Below are 24,425 nucleotides of genomic sequence, written 5' to 3'. Positions count from 1 at the left end.
CGGGAAATGCTCTTTCACAGGCGAGTACAAGTTAATTAGCCCGTGGCTAACACTTACATGGTAGAAAAATGATTCGACACCCGGCAAACGATGCGGCCAAACTTGTGTAACACAGATCCATCCTGAATTGCTCCAGGCCGAAACCGCAAGGGAACTTTCTAGTATGTAATCTCCAAATGGAGGCTCTGTGTGTCGAATTCGCCTCACGGTGAAATGAAGCAAACATGCCATGGTCGTACATAAACGGCTCTGTTGCAACAATTCAAGTATCACCGTGTTCGCAACACTTGTATCCAATGCCGTGTATGTACGTGCCAGGAGAGCCAGTGGAGTTGGAGTATCGGTTAACTGATGAGCTTCTAGATACGCAGATTAATATGTAATGGAAAAAGGCAATACAGTAAAGGTATTTTAGAGTGTTCGTGATGATGTTATCTCCCAACTCTCACTTGGGAGCCGTTAACTAGGGACCTTGCATTAGTCGGCATGTCTCTGTCTATAGACACCCTACCTTGATTTCAATGACCAATCTGAAGTGACTACCTAGATAGGCAGTTAAAGGTACCTATATTCAGAACGCTATGCCCGAATATGGCATCCCTCACGATTGCCCGAACGACATTTAGTTGCCAGCCAGCGGGCCACATAATGCCCTATCAGGATCCACGGCCAGCAGACTTCCGATACTGACCTCAGGAAATCCTTTTTATTAATCATTAGGGCAATAGAACTTAGTCTAACCATGTGTTGTAAAGGGTTGAAATTGTTTTCTTAGATTTCAGTCCAACTATGGCGGAAGATAGAACCTGGAGACATGTAGTTCTTTTGGGGTGTACTTCCTATTCAGTAGTAATACCGCACTGGGGTATGGTAGCTGACAATGAAGGTTCTTGATAGTTAATTTGACTCATACCTACCTACCTAGCCGTTGACATTGATATACCTACTTACTTAGACAGGGAGCATTTCCGGCAAATGGCATGAATAGGTCGATCGCGAGAGGCACAAATTAATGTCTTAGAGTAGGTTCTAGTTCGGAGCCAAATCCCCGCATTGAGTCAATACTCAAACCAATAATGACATGTATGATTGTTGAAATTAGGCAAATAGTCGTGCATTTGTGATATAAAAGGAGACTTTGAGGTTGGAGTTTTATGCAGCTAGCCACAAGCATGAGCTCAGTAGAAGCATACATATTAAGGGCGTATCCTATTGGTGGAGCGGCTTCCCGGGTTGGCGTTTAGGTACCTAGTAACTCACCTACTAGGTATGGAAGGGAGCTTGGCTTTCTGTTGCTAGCTTTCCTAGCTCGGTCAAAGAAGCTAAGGCATTTGTTCATGCTGCTTGGCTACCTACCCACCAGTCCCATCGAAGTGGAAGTGGAAGTGGAGTGGTTAAAGTCCAAACCAAAAGTAAGGTCGCGTCGCGCGCACGGAACACGCCTCCGCTTATCACAAGAACATCTCTCCCACTTTGTCTCTGACCTCTAATTTCATCGTCGCCCTCGAGACTTTGCTGTCTCTACGACACCTAACTCCATCGCTTTCGGATTACCATACTGGCGCTGTATCCATCGGTGCTGGTATTACAGCGGTCAGGTCTTTACTACAGCAAGCGCATGCGATGCGGTGTTAGGACAATTACGCACCCCCAAAATTTCGTATTCCAGCACAACTCCAAACAGTCACAGCACACCGTCTGCCGAAGCGTCATTATTGAGTGCGCTCCTAGGCCCTCCAGCTCCTTTAATAAAAAATATTCAATCGGCGGTTTTTGTATAGCGCATGATGGCGCGTCGTCGGCGCGTCGAGAAGCCTGCTCAAGTGGAGGAGGAGGAGGAGGAAGTCGTTGAGCGGGAAGACGAGCAAGACCAAGAAGAAGAGCCCGAAGAGCGCGACCATGTCTCGGAAAATGAGGAGGGCGAGCAACGCATCTTAACTTTCGACGAAGAAATTTCCTGGAAACCCGCCAAGCCAATTCCTACGAGCACTCTAATAAAGCGACTCGACAAATTATCCAAAGAGCTCTCTGATCTCGACCAAGGCGCTGCCGACCTGGACTCCATCAGAGATGTGGCCAAAAAATTGGGTCATCGTAATCTACTTCAGCACAAGGATGGCGGCGTCAAGGCATACACAGCAAGCTGCCTAGTCGACATTCTTCGGCTCTTCGTTCCCGATGCTCCTTTTACCAACGACCAGATCAAAGTGTGTTTGGCACGATTCTCCGTCTGTTTCTGTACCATGCTAACACGCTTCAGATGATATTCACATTGTTCATCAAAGATATCTTGCCCGCTCTTCACGATCCCACAAATCCATACGACAGCCAGCACAAATACGTTCTTGCATCTCTTACGGAAGTCAAGAGTATTTTGCTCATCCACCAAATCTCCAATGCTGACGATCTACTGTTACGACTCTTCAACAGCACATTTGACGGAGTATCGGCATCTGGCTCTAAGGCAGCATCTGAGGAACAGGTCGCTAAAGACGTTGAGATTCACCTGACAGAAATGCTTATGCAGTTGATTGACGAGGCGGAGAGTGTGTCAGCTTCTGTTGTCGACGCGATAATCAGTCAGTTTCTGAGAGCTGCTCCTCCCGGTGGAAATCGACATAAAGGACAGAACGGGAATCAATCCACCCTTCTCCTCAAGGCAGAGCCACCAGCATATGTCATGGCCAAAAATATCTGCAATGGATGCTCCGATAAAATGGCACGTTACGTGAGTCAATATTTCAGTGACGTTATCCTTAACGCTTCCGGTTTCGCTACCAAATCCAATGGGCAGCGACATGCGGACGATTCTGATGATGAAGATGGAACTCTTGGCCCATCAGAGGCAGATTTGAGGAGTCTCCGCCAAGCCCATCTACTCATTCGCGAACTGTGGCGAGCCGCACCCACAGTTCTTTCCAACGTGGTACCGCAGCTCGATGCTGAGCTTTCAGCGGACAATGTGCATCTTCGTCAAATCGCCACAGAGACAATTGGCGACATGGTCTCAGGCATTGGTGCAGCGGGACCACCGCCTCCTCCTTCGTTGGAACCAGCAGCGTATCCTCCTATCAAATTACTAGACGACGCTCCACCCCCAGCCGTTGAGAACGTCTTGACAAAACCTTACTCACCTCAATCTTTTGCTCAAACACATCATATCGCGTATCGCAACTTCGTTGGAAGAAAGAATGACAAGGCAGCCATCATTCGTGCCGCTTGGATCTCTGCTACTGGTTATATCTTGGCCACGTCTGCAGGAGGCATTGGTCTCAGCCGCGAAGAGGAGAACGAGCTCATCAAGGCACTCTATGAAAAGCTCAATGACAACGAAGAGAAGGTTCGGCTGGCTGCGGTACAAGCAGTCGAGCTGTTTGACTTCCGCGACATCGTTCTGAAACTTGGAGCTCTCGGAGGTGTAGAGAAGACTGGCTCGATATTTGCCAGCTTGGCAGATCGATCTCGTGATAAAAAGCCTGCCGTGCGTGTTGAAGCCATGGTTCTACTGGCAAAGTTGTGGTCAGTTGGTGCTGGAGAGATTGCTGATGGACAAGAGGCTGTCATATCCTGCTTAGGTGGTGTGCCTTCCCGCATTCTCAGTGTGTGGTATGTCGGCGACGAGGATCTCATCATTCTTCTTGAACGGGTCATGTTCGAGTGTTTGGTTCCTTTGAAGTATCCATTCATCAAGGGCGCAAAGTCAAAGGCGGCCTCTCAGTCGCAGACGGGCAATAGCCAGGCGGATCAGGACAAAATTCGCGCAGAGAGGATCCTACTGTTGCTTAAGTCACTGGATGCATCGGCCAAGAGGGCTTTTTTCATTATGCAGGCCCGTCAGCCCCAGGTCGCCAAGGGAGTTGAAGTATTCATCCAACAATGTGAAGCCTATAACGGGGGGGTGGTCAATGCGAACGAGGAAAAGGTCAAAGCCGCCTTGAGCAAGACCTTCCAGTGGTTCGGTGCGTTTTTCCCGGATCCGCTCAAGGTCCGTAGTGATCTCCAGAAGTTCGCGAAACTCAACGACCGCCGATGTTACCAGCTTCTCAAATTCATTATCGCATCCGATACTGAATATCTGCATGTCCGAAGAGCAATCAAAGAGTTGATTGCCAAGATCCAAGGTAACCCAGGGTCAGCGAGCTGTTTGGATACGCTCATCCCTCTAATATACCGCGCCGGCTCTTTGATGTACAATCGGAGTCACCTGGCTACGATCATGGACTACTCCAAGAATGACAAAGCAGGATTCTCCACAGTTGCCCATGAGATCTTGAATGATATCTCGCAGCGAAATCCTGCGCTTTTCAAGGCTCATTCAGACAATCTCAGAAAAGAGATTGTCAGCCAAGCACCGTCAGGTAGCCAACCTAACGAGCCCGCCGTGGTGGATATTCTCAAGGCATACTCGTCCTATTCCAAACGATATCCCCAGGAGATTACTTATGACAAGAAATTCATTCAGGTTCTTATGGATTACGCCTTATTTGGGGTTCCTGCCAGAAGTGCCAAGTATGCCGTCAACATTCTGCTTGCTAAGAACGATGACAAGAGTAAAGTTACTGCCACCGCTCTTCTGCAAAGAATCATGAAGGACTTTAAGTATGGCTCGCCGCATTTCTTGACAAGATTGGCTGCAGTCAGCCAGCTTGAACGTCTAGCACCAACAGTCACTCTAGATTTTGATGAGGCAATCAACGACCTTACGATCAAGCAAATTCTGCGTCAAGTCCGTACCGATGACAAGAACCCTGAGGTTTCCTGGGTCGAGGATGAGGACATGAATGAGGAGCTACAAGCAAAATGTCTTTCCATGAGGACATTGGTCAATCAAGCGCTCGCGAACCAGGACGATGATGACTCCCTGACTCGAGTGAAGCTTGTCTTCAAACTCTTGAAAGAATTCGTGGTACAAGAAGGAGAGTTCTGCAAAGTCAAGGATACTCCATTGGCTCACAAAAAACGACTCAGACTTCTTGCTGGACTTCTGATCCTGAAGCTATGTACTGTCAAAAAGTACGATGATGAGTTTGATCCTGCTAGCTTCAATAAGCTTGCAGAGCTCGTACAAGACACAGAACTTGAAGTTCGTCGCCATTTCATGGAGAAACTACAGAGCTATATCACTCAAGGAAGGTTACGAGCCAGATTTTATACAATGCTCTTCTTGGCTGCTTTCGAGCCGGCAGCAGAGCTCAAAAGCCGGGTAGAAACCTGGTTGAGATCCAGAGCCCGACTCTTTGCTGAAAACAAAACCCACGTACTCGAGGCCATGATTGCTCGCTTTATTCCTCTCCTGGCTCACCATCCTGACTACAGCTCTGACGTTGATGACCTGGCTGATTTCGCCAACTATTTCGTCTTTTATCTTAACACGTGTGCAACAGAAGACAACATTTCGTTGATCTACAAGTACGCTGAGCGTGTCAAGCAAACGCGCGATGCACTGAACCCCGATGCTAGCGAGCGGATATATGTGCTGGCTGATATCGCAATGGCAGTCACGCGCAAGTGGCAAGAGAGGAAAAACTGGGTTTTCCAGGCTTATTCAAGCAATGTCGGCCTGCCAAGCGGTCTTGTGCAAAGCTTGCCGTCGAGCAGCGTTGCCCATGAGATTGCCCAAAAGCAATACATGCCAGAAGAGCTAGACGAGAAGTTGGACGAACTGCTCAAAGCTGCCGATCGTAAAAAGGTTTGTGCTCCTTAGTCGCCATGAGGATTGCTCCTAATGATTAATCATAGAAACGAAAATCAACCGGAGAAAAGCAGGATCCTCCAGCAAAGAGGGCGAGAACCCAAATCAAAACAGTCATCCGAGAGAAGCGTGATAGCAAGCCCAAAAAGGTCTCGAAACCTAAGAAATCCAAGCCAGTCAAAGACACACCGCCGCCTTCAGAACGCCGTCGCAGTGGTAGAGCTCATAAGGTGTCTGTATATACGGAGCGAAATGACGAAGAAGACGAGGAGGAGATGCTGGAAGGCGTGGCCGACTGGGAATACCCAGAAGATGACAGTGATGGTGGCGAGGCTGGTTCAGGCGACGATGAGTCGGAGCTTTCGGATGCTCCCCCAGAGGAAGAAGATGAAAATGACGATAGTGATAAGGCATCAGACAACGACGAGCCTCCAGAACCGGAAGCGGATGAACCTGAAGAACCCAGGTTCAATGGAAGAAACGCAGCTCCAGCACTGAAGAGCAGGGGCGCCTCTAAACCAGCTATCAAGGCCAGTGTTCTCACCGAGGCAAAGCGACCGACAAGGTCAACGAGGTCACGACGGGGCAAGGGCATGGACGACATGGATATTGATGCTGACGAGTAATCAAGGGGTCGAGTGCAATGGATGGGATTACAGGATGCCAATATTTTGAAATGATGCCTGTTCTGTTATTATTGGGTCTGATCTTCCTCTTTCTCTGATATACGTTCAAGAGTGGTGACAAAGCTGATGAGATTTGGGAGTCCGTTTGACTTGTTAACATACTGGGAAGGGAGTCTTTGGTTTGTGGGTAATTGTCTTGTCGTATACCCTCTCATACGGGATTCTAGCAATAGCATTTCGTTTTTATGACATTTTAATCTCGATTTACAAGTCATAAGTGAGCTCAGACTCATATCGTCTGTACTTAAAAAGGTCAATTCTGTACATGTCAGGTATGCAAAACATGTAAGAAGCAAATGCTCTAATATTGACATTCCACTCCGTGTCCTAGCCCAGCTGTACAGCGCCCAGTTCTCCCGTAGACTCCAAAATGAATAATAGACCAACCTGGAGGGAGGAAGAGACAGCTGTTCGTTTCGTCGGTTCCTCATAACCCCGGCATTCCCTTCTGCGCTCACAGAACTCGAAGCTTTATGTACAAAACAATGATCAAAATCAGCCAGTCACTAAATCTCTGTCTTTGAAAGTGATACAATCCGAGGCAAAGCAAAATTGAAAAGAACCAACGCCCCTTTGACATCTAGCAAGATACGGCCTAAGAGAAAAGGGCCTAGTAGTAAGGTATGCATGCAGTGGCGAAATCTCTGTTTCACATGCGGTTTAAGAAACGCCTGCATGATGAATCGGGAACTCAAGGATTGGCCTCCCTCGCCACGCGCTTAGCAACAGCATTCTTGTGCCCTGAAAACTCGAGATGGGTCTCGAACTTCTTGACCGTCATATCTGGGCCAGGTGTATAGAGCTTAGTTGTACAATCAAGGCAGCGGATACGCGGCAGCCAGGCATATTTCACACCTTCGGGCAGAGGCTGGCCTTGGATAGGTAGCTCTGTCACGGGGTGCAGGTAGGAGTACTTCATCGTGGCCTCAAACCTATCGCCACGGTTATACGTCTTCTCTAATTCTTTGAGGGCATTGACAAGCCATTCAGGGGGCGGGGGCTGGAGAAGCATTACAGTCAGTACCACTGTCGATGTGCGTATATTCAAAGGCTTGGTGACCTACTGATGGCATGTGAGAAGACTGTCCAGGGACTGTCGGAGGAGCCGGTAATCGGCCAAGTTGGCCTGGCGGGAGGGACGAGGATGGAGTTGCTGAGGCGTGAGGAGTAGCGCTGGATGGGGTCGAAGGTGGCGGTGGCATGGATCTCGAGGGAGCAGAGGCGCTGGGTGCTCGTGGGAAGGAGACTGGTGTCTGAGATGGTGGCCTCAAGTCTGAGTAGTCGCGGTTCATCAACCGCCTCAGCTTGTCGCGGGAGAGCTTGAGTGTTACGATCAACTGCGACGGCTCTTCTGTTTCCTCTCTGAACCGGCGGGAGGTCCTAGTCTCGTGGTGATGTGTGATCGCACTTGATTCTGGGGTTTCAGACCTGCCGAGATTGGCCATTCTTTGCTGAGCTGCAGATGCAGCACCGCGCATGCCTCGTGTTCGAGCAGTACCACCCGTGATTTGTGAGGGGGCGGGTGAATCAGGAGCTGAATCGTCGCTATCATCTGAATCCGAGATCTCTCCATCACGTACAACGCGCTTCGCCCTTGGGCCGGCAGCCCTCTTGTAAAGTCTACTCTCGTCAATGGTAGCTGCAGCCCCAGGCAAAACAGAAGAGACGACCAACGTTCGAATGGTTCTTTGCCTTTCTCTGAGATCGGGCAGCTGGGGGCCTCCTCTTCTGTTGATCGATCGCTTCTGGCGACGTTGCTCACGGGAGAATATCGTCTCGTTCCGCTCCAGATCGGCTTCACTGAGTTCGTAGAGATATGGTGCGTATTCCTTGGCCTGCTGTTGCGGTCGGAAGACAGTGGGGAGAGGTGTCTGGAGGAATGCGCCGACAAGATCAGGGTCTTCAACTGGTCGACCGTCGAACGGATGGCCAACGCTATATAAACTTCTCGTAAAAAGTTGTGTCTGCTCTCGAATACAGTGTGCGATGGCCGTTGTAAATTCGCCAGATAAGGACAGATCTCGAGCCATGTTGGCAGCAAAGTCCTCTGGCGAGTTTGACGGGTTATTGATTTCCCATTCAAATTGGTCAACAAGGGTATGCTGGCCAATCGTGATATTCAGCTTGACGAGGATTCGCATCTCGTCGTTTTTGTATGCCGAATAGGGGAGCTCGGGGTCAAGCGCATCATCTTCTGAATATACCAACGGGTAAAAGTCATTGAGCTGCTCCCGCATTTGATGCACGACCTGCTCGTATACCGGTTGAGACGCTGGGGGTTTTAGACCCATATCTTCAACAAGTTGCGCGGCGAATAATTCAACCTGCAGAAGCCTCTCGTGCAAATTCCAGGTAAAGGTATCACGCAACTTGATCTTATCCCATTCAACTTCCAAACGCAACGGGACCAGCTCCTCATGCTGCTCGGCCTGCTTCAGCATATCCTTGCGCTTGTACTTGAGAGGTGGCGTCGTTCGTTGGCCAGGTCGGGGCTTCTGGGAGGGATAAATGATTCGTGAGGGACCTTGGTTCTCTGTGTATCCATTGGCGAAGCCATTGTAGCCCTCGCCGTAGAGTCTCGACGGAGGGAACCATTGACGATACTCGGTGCGAACCTGGCGGTATTCCTGGATCTTGTCGCGCGTGTCGCTCATTATTTTGCGTGTCTGATCGAGCTGACCGCCGAGCGCTGCGGCGGCGATGGCATCGCGCGTGATGTACCGCTCGACCATGAGTTTATCGAAGGACTCCTTCGTGCGTACAGGCATATTACTGGAAGAGTTTGAGGAGGACACATCCTTATCTGCGCCTGTGGCAGCCGAGCCCGTGGCCGGCGCCGAAGACGTTGACGCGGAGGGCTGAGCGGCCATATTCAGACGGCAACGGGGCGCGGATCGCGGTCGCGGGTCGCGGCGCAGCGGAACTGCCGCGTTGGAAAGGGAACAAGGGAGAGTTTACAACTTTTGTGTTTAGTACACGGCGGATAGTTGGATGTCTTGTCTAGATGTTGTCCTTAGCCAGTGGAATCGACGTTGTTGGGTGAAAGACTAAAGGTAAAAAGCGTGAGGCAACGAGGCTTGAGGATTTGCTAACTTCAGTTGCCAATGTTGGTGCAGGCTGGGACGGGAGGATTTCTGCCACGCTGCGACCAAGAGTTTGATCAGTCAGAGCGTCCTGTGGCTGGATGTAGTTATACATTATGTCGGCATAATTTCCCGTTCAACTTGATGTATCTAGACTCAGCTGCGCCACGTGTATCTATACCAAGTGTGGCTTGTAAGTCGGCGACTACCTGGTAGGTACTTGTCGTTGAGATGAAGTTTTCTATGTATTTTACTGTAGTATTTACTCTTTATTCTCAGTATATATGTGTAGTTGGTTTGGTTTTTCTTTATCTCTTATATGTATTGTATGTCTCGAGATACCTTGAGTTACTACGGAGTAGGCAGTTTGGAGTCTCCAAGGAATGTGCAATCTTGGATGTTTTATCCCATGACGATTCTGAACTATAACATGTTCGTTGTTTAATTGGGTTCGATGTTTAGTAGATCATAAAGGTTTAACTCTGCTGTAAATGTTTATTCACCTAACTGGTTGATGTACCTTGACACATAAGATTATTGATTATATTTTAAGCTCAAGGTTGCAATGCTGATGCTTGACTTCTAACGGCTGAAATTGAACAGCTTGCATGTGAAATATCTATATGCGTCGAATCTGAATTGTGGCATGTAGGTGCCCCATCTGATAAATCGCCACTTATCAGTAAACCAAGCATGAGAATTGTTCTTAAGAGCAATAACACGTAAACACTTTAGGGTAGCCAAAAGTGGTTGACGACGGACGGGAGTGACCGACAGCCTAATACAGAAATAGGGCTGGATGAAGTCATGATTATAGCATGTGTGCATGGCCCCTCATTATCGAGACTGCTGTTAGATGAATTGTGTCGCAAAAAAAGGTGGTTATAACGTGTGAAAGGAATCAAGTGGAGAACTACAGTGTATAGGCCCTGATAATAGAGAATCCTTTACCGAGTGAATACCGGCAAGACAATGATCCACTAATGACTTCGATCATCAAAGATTCCTCCGGTGTCTGCAAGAATGTGGCGGCTGCTTGTGCACACAAAGACGCCCACACTGCATGGATATTCGTTCACTTATACTCTACTCTAGTCGAGTCACCGAGGAATGGCATGAGCTGGGCCAACAAGAGGCTCGACCTACAACGACTCGTTGGGAAGAACCACAATAAACCATGACAAAATACCAGGTAAATACCTGATGCCAACTTTGGTGGATAGTAATAAATAAATACTGCCTATCCAGGCTCTATATCCTCCTCTATCACCGTCCCTGAGATTCAACCCCTCCACCAAACATAAACTAAACCAAACCCTGTCGTCAAAACCCTCCCAGCTCAAACCCCACTTCCAAGTCCCAATTCCACACTGGGCGCTATTCGTATTGGATTCTGATTCTTGTGTGCGTGCGACTGACCCGACCTGACCTGCTCAAGCTTTCATCCACTCTTCCCCGGCATTTGCATTCGCAGTTCTTCTTTCACCTTTATTTTATTTTTTTTAAAACCTAACGAGTCAACAAATATTGCCCATCATGTCGTCCGAGACCAAGGAAATCGGTGAGTTCCCCCGGAAAAAGCGTTACAGTGCCCAATTAGCTGTCCCTTCCCCTCCATCTCAGAGCTCCTCTGTAGCTCTACCTTTGCCGTCGGGTGCACTGGGCTGTCCTGTCAGAGGCACCCGACTGTTGCTGCCCCTCGTTGCTCCTCACTGCCCCGCCATAACAACAACCCATTACTGCGAATGCCCTCGTCATCAGTGCCCCACGATGGCCTCACATGGGCACACAAATTCATCGCATTGAGCTCTATTGTGCTGACATAACCACCCAGACTATTCTCTGGCCAACCCAGATACCCTCACCAAGTACAAGACCGCCGCTCAGATCTCCGAGAAGGTCCTTGCTGAGGTCTCCAAGCTTGTCGTCCCTGGCGCCAAGATCGTCGAAATCTGCCAGCAGGGTGACAAGTTGATCGAAGAAGAGGTTGCCAAGGTTTACCGAGGAAAGAAGATTAACAAGGGTTCGTCACACACAAAACACTCGGTCTCTGGACATAGTTGAAGCTGATGCCGCTTAAAGGTTTCTCCCACCCCACTACCGTCTCCCCCTCGTCCTACGTCACTCCCTACACTCCCCTCACCTCCGACGAGGCTGAAGCCAATACCGAGATCAAGGATGGCGAGGCCATCAAGATCCAGCTAGGCGCTCAGATCGACGGCTTCGGTTCCATTGTCTGTGACACCGTGATTGCTACCCCAGAGGACAAGGCCGGCGAGAAGATCACCGGCCGCACCGCTGACCTGGTTCTCGCCAACTACTATGTCAACGAGCTTCTCCTGCGACTGATGATCCCCCCTGGTCTCCTCACCCAGGGTAGCGAGGAGGAGAAGGCCAAGGCTGCCTCTCAGAAGGCCCCTACCCAGGCCAAGATTACCAGCCTCCTGGAAAGGGTCACCAAGGCCTATGAAGTTAACCTCGTCGAGAGCACCACCTCTTGGTTGTTCGACCACAACGAGATCGAGGGTAGCAAGAAGATTGTTCTTGCCCCTGCCGAGGGTACCAAGGGCGAGGGCGTTCCTGAGATTGGTGAGGTATGGGGTGTCGAGACCGGTGTCAGTCTGGGATCGGGCAAGGTGAAGGGTCTTGATCAGCGTGCTACCCTCCACCGCCGCACCAACCAGACCTACGGTCTCAAGCGACCCACCTCGCGAAAGATCCTCAACGAGGTCCAGAAGAAGTTTGGCATCTTTCCCTTCAGCTTGCGTCAGCTTGAGGACGAGCGTGATGCCAAGTCTGGTGTCGTCGAGTGTGTCCGAGGCAACGTCTTCCGCCAATACGAGCTCGTTGGTGACAAGGACAACTCCCCCGTTGCTCGATATCTCACAACCCTTGGTAAGTCGCACACCGAGAAGTTGACCAGTTCGAAAGTTGATACTGACACGACATGCAGCCATTACCAAGAACGGCATCACCAAGCTTGGTGGGCCCCCTCCTCTGGACCTCGAGAAGTATGAGTCCGACAAGAAGATTGAGGATGAGGAGGTCCTCAAGATCCTGGAGCAGCCCCTGGCCAGAAACACCGGCAAGAAGAAGAGCAAACCTAAGAAGAAGACCGCTAAGAAGGAGGACGATGAAGAGTAGAGAAAACGACAAGAGAAGACGGACAAGCTGGAGAGTTGCTGAACAATTGATGAAAGAATCCGAGGATGGGCAAACAAGAAGCAAGTCAAACAGGACGCAAACCCAACATTTAGGCTCACCAGCTTATCTACCGTTGGACGAGCTATGCGGAGGAAAACACTTCCATCAAACGGAGCGGGCAGCTGGATGGTCAATATGAATGATTGGAATCTCGAAAAGTGAAACCCACCGTGTTGGTCAGGTGGTCTGGCATGACCAGAGAGATATACATAAGTCTAACACAACCTGATACTGATCAACCCTGGAACTCTGTCTTTGTGATGCGTATTTGCGAGAGTTCAACCGAACTGATTGAATCGTTGAGGTATACCAAGGCAAGCTGGGCGCAATAGCGACAAGACTGACAGAGATGGCTGGCGAGAGGCAACATTACTGAAGATGCAAATCAGGGAGAACCCATGATAGTGCGTATGTTTCTGCACAGGGGCTGATTCCCAAAGTGCTGAGTGAGCGTGAATCACCTTTTGTCATGCCCGTTGATGGCGCAGACCCCCTGACAGCATATGATTTATGACGATGCATGGTAACAAAGTGCGGAGAGAAGAGGGCAGACAGTCATCAAGTCGTTGGTGATGTGGCTGCCTCGAGTGCTGGGACTTGCAGGTAAGGGATGGCACTGTTGAATAGTGGTTGAAACACAGTACCAACAGTGCCATACCGATTGATGTCTATTACTCTTGGCATAAGGCATCATGTATCAGTCGCACTGTTAGCTTCACAACTGAAGCCATCAGTTGCAAATATGGAGGTGAGCCAAGTCAGCCCCTATGTATCCATTCATACAAACGACATGATCATTACACTACTCTCGAGTGGTATTACACATACAGACAAGTTAAATAAATAAATAAATAAATAAATAAATAAACAAATAAACAAATAAAGAGTTCGACATGAAATTATGGAGAGTGTATGAGGTATCAGGCTCCAGCTGCACTCAGTAGCATCTTGAGCTTGAGCTATTGGATGGGCTGGGGAGTGAGTGTGGGTGGTTGGTTGCTGGGTGCGAGGGAGGAGAGCTCTCTTAACTTCATTAGAAGCTCAAGCTACTATGGTAAGACCCAGGAGCTCTATGTGGAACTAGAGAGACTAATAACGAAGAATGAAAACTTGGCACTAGAGAACAACAAAAGAAAAAGAAAGAAAGAAATTGAAGTGAAAAGCAGAAAAGGAGACGAACTCGGGTAGGTGAGCACATGTAAATGAGAAAAGCCAGGGAGGGTGCTTAGAGCTTCAGTGCTACAGGAGCCACTGAAAAGTAAGGTATCTTAGTGGAGGACCTAGACACAGGAAGCATTAGATGCAGAGCCACTTCCATCCCGTGCCTTCCAGGTTCACGAAAGAACCTAACTTAATGTTAGTACTTAAACTGTCACCTATATATTAGGCATTGAACAAAAGGGCAAAAGGAAAGAAAAGGGAAAGAGATAGGAAAAAGGCGACTTTACAGGTCAGGAACACTCTTCCCCCCCGTTATCCCTGGGTCGTCTCTTCCCCCCTGGTCCCTTGTCTGTCCGACCCGCGCCGTCAGCTCCGGTGCATGCATGCACTGACTGACACTGGGTCTGGGTCTGCTTTTTTTTTTCTAGGACCGACCTGTCGAGGCGAAGAGGCAGGCAAGGCGTTGACCATAGCACAGCAAAAGCCGAGTCTCAACCTGCAACCCACCCACTCTCTCTTCAACATCATCAACCCGCGTTCACGACCTTGAAAGACGCGATAGTATTGCAGTAATTCATGCTGCTTTCTAAGATAAAAGTATGAAAACATTCAACCCCCCTTTTTTGTGCAGTATATTTCAGGAACACTGCTAACTGAGCATCGTTTTAGCTGGCCTAGAGAGGTGCGCTGCCCGTCCCGCGGCAACTGGCACACGCAGAGAGAGGCGCACACACAAGCAATTCGGACAGACCACCACCACCAGGATTGGCACGCCAAAGGCCGGCACAATGATCTCGTCAAATACCCGCACTACACGAGCTCGTTACTCTAGTCCCGCGCAATCACAGAATACCAAATGGAATGGAGTACTCGACGCGTCTAAGGGGGCAACCGAGGGTTCAAGGGCTTTCATGCAGCGCTGGCTAGAGCCGACCGTGCAGAGCAAAGCGAGCTTCGAGGATGATGGGTTGGTTCGATATGGCGTCGTCGAGAACATGGCTCCCCTTGGAAGTTTGCCCAAACCTAAGAAGACGGGACCCGAGACCAATTCAGGAGTAAAGAGGATTATATTGCGGCCGTCAGGGGGAGGTGCTGCCAAAAATGCTGCACAGATGGGCTCCAGCGACCCAGCGGTGGATGTTGACGTGGACGTGGACGGGGATGCGGAGGTGGATGTTGCGATTACGGCCAGAGCGGCAGACTCTTCCCCTCCACCTGTGGCTCTACCCCCTACACCGCCACGGAGGGTATCTATTGTTCTCAAAGACGCAGCAGCAGCTGCCGATGACGAGAACGACGAAGATTACGATCCGAGTCGGCCAAAGAGACGACAATCAGGCCGTACATCTCTGGGAAGACGGGCGCGACGCTCCTCTGCCGGTCGCAGAGGCTCCATCGTGACTAAGCCCACAGCAAAGGAGGCAAAGGAGCGCATGGAGTCAGAGAGGGAGCCGAAGAAGACTGCAAAATCAGCGGAAATAGCAAAGCCTTTCGAAGAGGTCGAGGAGGATGAGGAGCTGGAGGCAGCAGGGGCAATCACAGCAGAGGCGACGATTCACGCAGCTGAACCTGTAGAACCTGAAGACAAAGAATTCACGGACAAGGTCGTCGAGGCTGCAGTGGATGAGGCCCTAAAGCACTATCGTTATCCGACCGCGTGGGCTCTGCGGACCCTCTACGACGAAAAATCAGGCGACCCGCGGTTCGTTGCCATGATTGAGGAGGTATTCACGCAAACGGCAGATGAGGCTACGATGCAAGAGTTTTCCAAAGAGATGCAGAAGAAGAAGCGAGAGGGCAAAAAGGACAACCAAGGCTGCTACTACTTCATCCCTCCAACGACCAACAGCAGATTCACTCCTCACAAACCCAAGGCCGCGCCGTACGGCAAACTTCTGCATCACAATCAGGTGGAAGAGGTGGTTGAGGTGGTTGAGGTCGAGACAGAAGACGAGTCAGAGGTGCATATTCTCAACTCAGAGGAAGCAGAGCAAGTGAAAAACACTCACCGACCTCCAGCTCGAGCTACCAAGAGGGCAAAGACATCTCACTCTCGCGCTCACTCTTCTTCTCATCATAGCAATACCCATCCCCATACTCAGACTCACGCCCACCCTCACTCGACCCGCAACACACCACGGAAAATGTCTTCAAGTAACCAACCTCAAACGCCCGCGCGCAAGCGAAACAGACGAGACTCAGCATCCAGTGACTCTTCTCTCTCATCAGCCCTCAGCCTCTCGTCGCCTGAGGCCATCATGGGCAGCCCAAGCCCTGTCCGTCGAACAGGCACTGGCACCAGTCGCCCTGGGCCAGCTGGGCCCGACTCCAGTGATGCGCCAAAATCTCGGCCAATCACCACCCGCCGCAAATCACTCGCCTCCAAGGTAGGTGCCAGTAGCAAGGCCAAGCCCAAGACCAATACCACCACCAAGACCAACAAGCCTGCTGCTACTAAGCAGCCATCATCACCAGCTCCCACACTTCCCACAGACATCACCAACAGCATCAAATTCAAACCCACTGATGCACCCGCAAGTGCGACCATCAGCGTGAGTGCCGACGTCAGTATGCCAGGAAGGGTTTCTGCCGGCCAAATCTTCCCTAATCTGCCTACCAAGTCAAAGACAGCAAAGAACAAGGGATCATCTGCCCTGGCTCCAGCTCCATTCTCGGCTGATGATGCTGGCCATGACAACGACGACTCGTTCTGGGATCGGAGACGCGATGCGCAAAAGTTTGCCAACAGTGTCACGGCGACTGAGAGTTCTATCCGAGGAGGGGACGAAGACGAGGACCCCTTCACAACTCCCGCAAAATCGACGAGGAAGACGCGTCAATCCATCGCCGCCGCAGGCTCTGCTTCTGCGGGAACGACGAGATCCACGCGGTCAGCGAGCAAGAGACCTCACGATGAGATTGACTCTGCCGTGTCCCCTGTTGCGTGGTCTTTCCAGCGTGAGGACAGCTCAGTCGGAGGATCACGGGCTGCAACGCCCACGCTACGCCCCCCAAAGAAGCCGAGAACTGGCCTTCGTATCAAGTCATCGTAAGTTACATCCGAATCATCATCTTCATCACCAGCTACATCGCGTTCATCATCAAAATTACGACGATTGTCATCTGCATATCGCCCTGCTTGCACCTTGGGATGAGACTCATGGACGCGTGAGAGAGACCATTCATGCCATGTCTTGAGTCTTGGCTTGTCTTATCATCAGCCCCAGGTCTTACCTGGGATGATTACGCCGTGACTCCTTCATTTCATCATCATTTTGCTTTGGACGGATCATGCTAACCATGTATGATTTCTAGCCCTGTCAAGAAGAGAGGAGGAACAGCTGCTGGTGTCCCTCGACCACAAGGAGAAGCCCCAGCAACCAACGGCGTAGCCAGAGATCAGGTATGTTTTTTTTCTTGGTTTGTGCTCATTCGTTCATCTTGTGCAAATTCGCGACACGCGCTCTGGACCGAACTACCAATATTGGGCCGTCAACATCATGGACTTTGCTGGGAAATTCACCAGATGGTGGCCAATTTTGCGACTGTACCTTGTGCCTTGTCTTGCCGGGCCAAGGCCAAGATGGCCTACCACTCACTACTGTACGGGGTAATTTCTGGTGGCCCCCGAAGATCCGCTTTTCCGAGCCAGTCCCCAGCAGTTGAATCAGCAACCAGGAGCCGGTAGCCAGAGAGCCAGGGACATGTTGAAACGCGTAGCGCAGCGTGTCGTATCGTATTGCACAGGCTGAATTGAGTATATTTAGTATGGCTCGCGTTTGGCTAACTCTACCCCCCTTTTCCAGGTGTCGGACAACGACGAAGATTGCTCTGCCTGCGGCGCCGCTGGCGACGTTGTTTGCTGCGATGGATGCCCACGGTCATTCCACTTTGAATGCGTGGGCATGATACCCTCGGACCATCTCCCCGACGAGTGGTTTTGCAATGAGTGCTTGTACAAGCGATACCCATCGCGCATGCCCCCGTACAAGGGTGTGTTTGCCGCTGCCCTCATCAACCTGGAGAAGAGCATTCCTCGCGCATTCAGCCTCCCTAAGAAATTGCAGACCCGCTTTGAAGGCGTCAAGGCTGGTGCTTATGGCGAGTACGAAGAAGTCACTACTATCAAAACCACCAAGTGAGTAATATCCCTAGTAGGAACTTCAATTCTAGACATACTGACAAAATCTCAGGAGAAAGAATGGCTACGAAGAGCTACCGGACTTTTTCAAGCAGCGCGATGAAGGTCAGGCTGTGATCTGCCACGGCTGCCAAAAGCCTGCCACCGATGTTCGAGCCATCATTCCTTGTAGCATTTGTCCCTTCTACTGGCACATCGACTGCTTAGATCCCCCACTCGCTGTCCCGCCTGTCCTCAAGACCTGGCGATGCCCTCTACATCCTGAAGAAATAATGGCTGAGGTCCGCTCATTGGCACCCGCTCATCGTTTTCGCAAGATCAAAGGATCGCAGACCATCGTACCAGCTCTCTCGCGCGGTATCAAGAACAACGGACACATTGAAATTGACTGGGAAGATGAGCCTGAGCCCGCGAACAACTCCGGCTGGCCGGATCCTGACTCGTTTGGCCGAGCTTATAAACTACCAGCAAAGGGCATTGTCCTTGATTTTATTGAGCAGTAGGTCCATTGCTTGTTTTCGCAGATTCAACTCTCTAATGTGTGTCTAGGCTACGTCGCCAACATGCTGGCTATGGCCCTCGCCATAATGAGTCCAGATGGGTGTCGTATATCCCAACAACTGGAAACGACCAAAGTCGACCTCTTGCAGGCTCCGAGTTACAACGGACTGTCGATGAAATGCAATTGGCATTGACCCTCACCAGCCTCAAAGAACGCAAGTCAGACGGCGTCGACCAACTGGTCACGGCCCTCGTGGTAAGTCGTCGCAACGAAATTCCCTCACCACACGTGTCACCTTACTGACGATCAATCAGCAGGATGCAGCTGACGCCAGTGTTTTGTCACTCATAGCCAAGGCAGATGCCAGTAATCTATGTACTGGTCATTTGACAGACAGCGATAAGCTTAGTCTGCGCGTTCTTCTAACTCAGATGGATTCTATGGGAGCCCGCATTCGACATCTGCTTGGCGAGCCGGAGCCTGTTGGTATTTCCGTTACCATGCAAGACCAGGATGTAATACCGAGCATCCTTTCCCCCCAAGACTCAGCCATTGCTGAGCCACTCGACAAGGTTACGGCACATCCTGTCACGGAGCCTACGCCCCCTTCTACCATTGACCACGCTGAAGGCTCCATGGATCTCGACTGAACAACCACAGCTCTCTTTGGAGTTTCTACCTAACATTCACAAAGAGTAATTGCAATTCAAAGTGTTTGCATCAAGATTGGTTCTCTGTTCGAATCTACCATAGTCTTTTCCCTAAACCCTAATTCATTGCCGGAGGAATTAAACAGGACCTTTGTACGAATTTCTTCAACTTTTGCATGTATCTATGCAAGCGCCCAGCGTAACATCACGCAACCACTATTTGCAGAGCTGTCTTGTTTTCGCGCGACCTTTTTGATTATGGATCGCCGGAGTTTGGAGTGCTTCGCTATCTGAATCACGAACCACGGTTATAGAGACGATCTAGATGCTCTTTGTCTCCATCAATCCTACCTTGTTATTTTCATCCCGCCTCAAGGGGACCGTAACCCAAAGACAACCGAAACACCCACAATCTCCCCACCCCTGAGCGTCACAAAAAGCCCAAGCGGCGTCTGATTTGTGCCTTTGCCGCATTCCCCCTTTCTTTCTTTCTTTCCAATTTCTATATTATGCACGAAATCACCCTCGATTACACATTTGACGGTGGACATTAGTAGCAGCAAGTAGACAACAGGGTGGGTTCAAGGTGAACCAGCGCTACGCTAACTGCTCTTTGTTTGTATCATAGTTGAGAGTTGACGAGGAGGAAAAGCGATGTTGATCGATTCAGCCACCTGGGACGGATTCAGTCAGAGGCTGGTGCGATAGAAGTATTTGTCAATATGAGAGAGATATGGGACAGAAGACAAGATATATGATTATTCATCATCTCAAGACCGACCCTCTCCAGACGAAAGGTGATGTGGTGTAAAGTGTCAAAAAACAACAACAAAAAGGCCTGACTCTGAAGTATGCTTAAATTCGCAGGATGCAATTTATGCCAATATCATTATTTACCGCAAGTCTAGAAATCTTTGATCCCAGTTGTGCACCATAGAAACTCCATAAAAACATCAATTGCTAAGTCGTAGAAAGCTACAAGACGTAGATACGTCAAGAGGCTCTTGCAAATCTTTTAGTTTTAATATACAACAAACCTCCAGGAGGCATGGCTTGCAAGGTTAGCCACTCCCACCCAAGGTTGCAAGATGAAATCCTGGCATCGTCCGTAATGCCTCAAACAGTCCCTCCCCAAGCCCACCATCATGTCTATCATCAAACGCTAACGTCGGGTTGGACCAGACCTATAAAAAGGGCTCATCACAGACGGAGCCACCAATAGCTCCGCAGGGACAACAGACCAAGACCCAACTTCCGTTTTGAACAAGAATCGTAGTGTTTTATTTTGTTTAGAGTTTTCCAGGTTCGTTCAATCGTAGAAGTAACCTTGCCTCTCCTCTATCTCTTGTTGCAAAACTTTCAAGACCGGCCTGAGACGAGCTCCGCAAGAAGTAGAAGGGAGGTAGGTATCGAAACAAGAGGACAAGACATCCAAGTGACAGGCGAAAAACCTCAGCCTTAGCCGAGTCACTATGATAAACACGGTTGTCTTCGCAATGTGGCATCTGTAGTAAATCCTCAAACGCCGCTCCAGCTCCCCAATGGCTGTATGCCAGAAATGATTTGAAAAGCGAGAACAAACCCTAAAGACCCATCGAATATGGCGTGGGCCACCGAAAGCGGTACCGAACTACGGTTGACTTGATCATCTCTGAAAATAGTTGATTAGCCCCCTCTTCTTTGTTGCCCGTTGCGTGACTGAGGTTGTCTTACGCGGCCTCGTCGAGGGTTACCCTGCTCCTGTTGCTGCATGTATCCCATGTTGGGCATACCTCCCATGTTACCATAGCCATAGTTGCCCATTCCCATACCAAACCCTGGGGGTGCAAATGGAGTCTGGCCAGCCGGCATCTGAGGCATCTGCGAAACAGGCGGCTGGATAGGGCTTCCGTTCGGAATGTTCTGTTGGCGGTACTGGTCAACAGACGGGTTGGGACCATTGAAGCCACCGTAACCAGCCTGCATAGGAGGGTAGTTGAAATTCATGGGGGCCGGTCCGCGGTTCATCATCTGCTGGTACTGCATTTGTTGCAAGTTGGCAGGCATTGGGCCACCGGGCGCGTTATACATCATGTTCTGGTTAAACTGAGGGAATGCGGAAACGCCACCATCAGCAGGCTCGTTTCTCTGACCGCCATAGGGCATATCAAATCCGGGAGGGTTAGTTGATTGGTTCATGGGATTATAGAAAGGCTTATTAGAGTGCGCAGAGTTGGGATGATGGCCATTCGAGTTTGCTTGTCGTGAGGATGGACGTTGACGTTGCTCAGCATGTGTACTGGCATCACGGTTGTTACCAGTGCTGCGAGTCGACAGGCCAACCTCGTCCATTAGGCGCTTGTAACCTTGATTGGGCTGGGCTTTAATTCGCAGAAGAACATTCTTGACATTTTCAACAACCTGGTTGCGGATAGACTCGTCAAAGAAGGGCGTGGTAAGAACCTTGAAGATCAGAGTAGCACCGCACTGGTGGTCCTTAAGAATGGCTTCAAGCACTTGGTCATTAGGCGTGAAGAATAACGCTTGAAGGATGGCATCTCGTGCATCCGCCTCTGCCTTCTGGTTGATGACCTTGAGCACTGTGAGATAGGCAACCTTGTGGGTGCAGAGATGAACCAGATAAGGTACTAGCTGGGGCGAGAGAACTGTGCGGCGCTGGGGGAATGTGCAAGTGTCAAGGAACCAGGTCAAGAGCAGGGCGCCATTAGCGTTGGTTGCCAGCTGCACGCTGTTCAGGGCAATGGCAGCAGCGAGCATTCGTTGTTGGTCCTTGGTGGAGTGGTGGCTCTCGAGGCATGCTCTCATGGCACGAGCACCATATCGACCCTGTGCAATCTCCCACATGCGGGCAAGCATAGTCTCAAAAATGAAATCGTTGTAGGGAGCACCAAATTTTAGACAGCCTTGGAGAACATAGTTGCCGTACTGGTCCAGGAAAAGAGGAATAGTGTAGGGGCGGATGTGTTCAACAATCAAAGACATCTGCGCAGGGGTCTTGCAGACATCAATGATCTTCTGGGCCGCCCAAGTGCCGTTCTTGTGCACCCCAATCTCAGCCAGGTGAGGCGCAATCTCGGACAGCATGGCATCGCGGAGTTGATCGGAACAGTGCTCAAAAAGCTTCTGTACCACAGTGTTACCAAGATAGTCGGACGAGAGCTCGGCAATCTCCGGAAGCATGTCCACAGCAATATTCTCAATTTCAGCCTGAGACAAGCTCTGGTTATCAATTCGCTTGCGGATATCCCGAAGCTTGGGTGCATCGTGAACACGAGTGTGAGCAGGCTCGCGGATAGGCGGGATTTCCTCAACAAACGAGTTGAACTGAATGGCCGACTGCAGGTTGCGAGAAATTCTGAACCTGTCCTCATCAGACGCACCAAATTGTTTGACAATATCGAGAATATCAGTAGTCATATCACAGAGAGCAGGAGCTTTAGGAGTTGCGTTTGTGGCGGGAATGGCAGGGGTAGTATCGCCCGCTGGGGTACTGGCGTTCGTTCCCTGAGCGTTGTCTTGTCCCTTCGCAAATGGGTCCGGGCTAGGGGAAGGGAAGACTCCGTCGTGACCGGGAGTGTTGGAAGCAGATGGAGGCTTGGCGAAGTTGATACGTATTGGACCAGCACCTGGGAAGATTTCCTTGCTGTTCATGCTTGCCTTGGCAGAGATGGCACTTTCCACCCTCTCAAAGTTGACGAACCCGCAATTCTTGTGGGTAAGGACACGAGCTGACAAGATAGGACCGTGAGACTTGAACATCTCAATCAATGTTGAAGTAGTGGTGGATGTGGGAATGCTACCGAGCCAGAGTGCGCTAGTAGGACCCTCGAGACCTTGCTCGTCAGCACTGAGGAGACCAGCGTTACGGCTGTTGGATCTGCCGAGGTTGATCCCAGCAACGGCTTGAGGAAGATCCTCATAATCCTTCTCGTCTTGCAGTCGAATCTCAGCAGGCGCCACAGGGTTGGACAGGTTGGAGTTGCCGGACATGTATGTCCGCATAAGGCGACTTCCAGGAGTGTCCAAGACGCCAGCGGTACGGGCGCGAGGGCGATTGGCCTGGTTGGCAAAAGCCTGAACGGCGAGATTGTGGTTATGAATCGCAGCGTTGGTAGCGGCCAGCTGATCTTGCAGAGCTGCCACATACTGGGGGTCGAGGGGCATCTCAGTGTCGTAATCGTCTTCGTCATCGGCATATTTGTCCTTGTTATTGACCGAGTAAGATCGGAAACGGCTTGCTTGCTTCGTGAAGTCGAGATTAGCCAGGTAAGGAGTTGCGAGCTGTGCTCGGGGAGGTTGTGGGGTCTCTGCAAGGCCAAGATAGTCTAAGGTTCTCATATGAACATCGGACTCCCCACCTCCTTCTTTCGAGAACTGAGACTGAGCTGGCGAGCTAGGGCCATTAGAGCCGACACTGGCAATGCTAGCCAAAGTGGACGCTCGCTCGCGTCCAACGCCTGTAGGGTTCCAGCTGCTGAAGATAGAGGGACCGAATGGCGAGTTGGTTCCAGGGATTGGAGCAAACTGGCTCCTCTGAGGCATAGAACCGGCACGGAGTCGAGAGAGCAAGGTTGAGCTACTGGAACTATTCTCCTGTGCATCAGCATTGGGAGAGGGCGACTTGAAAGGGCTCTGAGTTGGCGTGGGCCTGTTTGTCTTGGCAGATAGGCCAGGAATACCGATCATGCCGTTACCTGCACCGCCAGGAGAGAATCGAGATGGCACTGTGCCGGCTCGAGCGCGCCTTGTCTGAGGCATTGAGTCCGGCGTAGGAAGTTGGGCAAAGTCCGGGAAACCATCGGTTGGGGACTCAGGAATATTCTCACGTAGTGGCGTGGAATTGCCACTCGTAGGAGGGCCGCCCCAAAGGCTTCCTGGCATGCCAGGTACTCCTTCTTGGGCCTGAATCTCGCGGGCTCTGTAGGGTGGGGCCAGTCAGTGTCGGCACCATGAACGGGTGAGAAAGAAGAGCATCGAGTTGGAAACTAGGAAGGTCGGTATCCCAGGGTGGGGAAGGGTAAAAAAACACGTTTTGGGGGCAGACGAACCTCTTGGAGAATAGACGACTTGAACCAGGGAGTTCGTGCGACGGAGAGCCAGCCCCGGATCGCGAATTGCCCGCCATCTTACTTGAAGGGTTGAGACCACCAGACAAGCCGAATGGAGAACGAGAAGGCGGAAGGGGATCGATGGGGGAATTGCTGGCGGAGGGGGAACCAGAACGAGGTTGACTGCCAGACTGAGAGGCGTAGCCGAGAGCCAAGTGTTCGGATCTAGAAGTTGACATTATCGATTATCTAGCCGAC

General features: G+C 50.6%; 5 protein-coding genes across 5 annotated transcripts; 3 read left to right on the top strand and 2 right to left on the bottom strand.

Annotated features, from left to right (window-relative positions):
• Positions 1-1,637: 1,637 nt before the first annotated feature.
• On the top strand, positions 1,638-6,352 carry BKA55DRAFT_165578 (armadillo-type protein). Its single transcript, XM_046184994.1, has 3 exons — positions 1,638-2,207; positions 2,261-5,689; positions 5,740-6,352. Exons 1-3 carry the CDS (start codon positions 1,785-1,787, stop codon positions 6,316-6,318), a joined length of 4,431 nt encoding a protein of 1,476 aa, XP_046054966.1. The 5' UTR covers positions 1,638-1,784; the 3' UTR covers positions 6,319-6,352.
• Positions 6,353-6,614: 262 nt separating this feature from the next.
• BKA55DRAFT_554511 (uncharacterized protein) lies at positions 6,615-9,512 on the bottom strand. The gene is made up of 2 exons (XM_046191597.1): positions 7,443-9,512; positions 6,615-7,378 (listed from the first exon to the last, which is right to left on the bottom strand). Exons 1-2 carry the CDS (start codon positions 9,246-9,248, stop codon positions 7,070-7,072), a joined length of 2,115 nt encoding a protein of 704 aa, XP_046054965.1. The 5' UTR covers positions 9,249-9,512; the 3' UTR covers positions 6,615-7,069.
• A 1,249-nt stretch (positions 9,513-10,761) lies between these two features.
• On the top strand, positions 10,762-12,869 carry BKA55DRAFT_165409 (peptidase M24, structural domain-containing protein). Its single transcript, XM_046184993.1, has 4 exons — positions 10,762-11,022; positions 11,296-11,484; positions 11,544-12,356; positions 12,415-12,869. The coding sequence occupies exons 1-4, from the start codon at positions 10,998-11,000 to the stop codon at positions 12,603-12,605; spliced, it is 1,218 nt and encodes a 405-aa protein (XP_046054964.1). The 5' UTR covers positions 10,762-10,997; the 3' UTR covers positions 12,606-12,869.
• A 1,745-nt stretch (positions 12,870-14,614) lies between these two features.
• BKA55DRAFT_533930 (uncharacterized protein) lies at positions 14,615-19,119 on the top strand (the record flags this gene model as incomplete). The annotated part of the gene is made up of 6 exons (XM_046189530.1): positions 14,615-16,875; positions 17,142-17,229; positions 17,633-17,964; positions 18,020-18,466; positions 18,517-18,724; positions 18,784-19,119. The coding sequence occupies 6 exons, from the start codon at positions 14,615-14,617 to the stop codon at positions 19,117-19,119; spliced, it is 3,672 nt and encodes a 1,223-aa protein (XP_046054963.1).
• Positions 19,120-20,784: 1,665 nt separating this feature from the next.
• On the bottom strand, positions 20,785-24,406 carry BKA55DRAFT_533929 (uncharacterized protein; the record flags this gene model as incomplete). The annotated part of the gene is made up of 2 exons (XM_046189529.1): positions 20,785-24,037; positions 24,168-24,406. 2 exons carry the CDS (start codon positions 24,404-24,406, stop codon positions 20,785-20,787), a joined length of 3,492 nt encoding a protein of 1,163 aa, XP_046054962.1.
• Between the last annotated feature and the right edge of the window lie 19 nt (positions 24,407-24,425).

This window comes from Fusarium redolens (assembly GCF_020744475.1).
Source record: "Fusarium redolens strain MPI-CAGE-AT-0023 chromosome Unknown BKA55scaffold_2, whole genome shotgun sequence".
Taxonomy (NCBI): domain Eukaryota; kingdom Fungi; phylum Ascomycota; class Sordariomycetes; order Hypocreales; family Nectriaceae; genus Fusarium; species Fusarium redolens.
This window is presented reverse-complemented; position numbering and strand designations above follow the sequence as displayed.

Bases quoted from the DNA above. Each gene is read 5' to 3' on its own strand.
- BKA55DRAFT_165578 (XM_046184994.1), top strand. From the start codon at position 1,785: ATGATGGCGCGTCGTCGGCGCGTCGAGAAGCCTGCTCAAGTGGAGGAG. The intron at 2,208-2,260 runs GTGTGTTTGGCA...AACACGCTTCAG, and splicing joins TTACCAACGACCAGATCAAA to ATGATATTCACATTGTTCAT. The intron at 5,690-5,739 runs GTTTGTGCTCCT...GATTAATCATAG, and splicing joins AAGCTGCCGATCGTAAAAAG to AAACGAAAATCAACCGGAGA.
- BKA55DRAFT_554511 (XM_046191597.1), bottom strand. From the start codon at position 9,248: ATGGCCGCTCAGCCCTCCGCGTCAACGTCTTCGGCGCCGGCCACGGGC. The intron at 7,379-7,442 runs GTAGGTCACCAA...ATGCTTCTCCAG, and splicing joins AGTCTTCTCACATGCCATCA to CCCCCGCCCCCTGAATGGCT.
- BKA55DRAFT_165409 (XM_046184993.1), top strand. From the start codon at position 10,998: ATGTCGTCCGAGACCAAGGAAATCG. The intron at 11,023-11,295 runs GTGAGTTCCCCC...ATAACCACCCAG, and splicing joins GTCCGAGACCAAGGAAATCG to ACTATTCTCTGGCCAACCCA. The intron at 11,485-11,543 runs GTTCGTCACACA...TGCCGCTTAAAG, and splicing joins AGGAAAGAAGATTAACAAGG to GTTTCTCCCACCCCACTACC.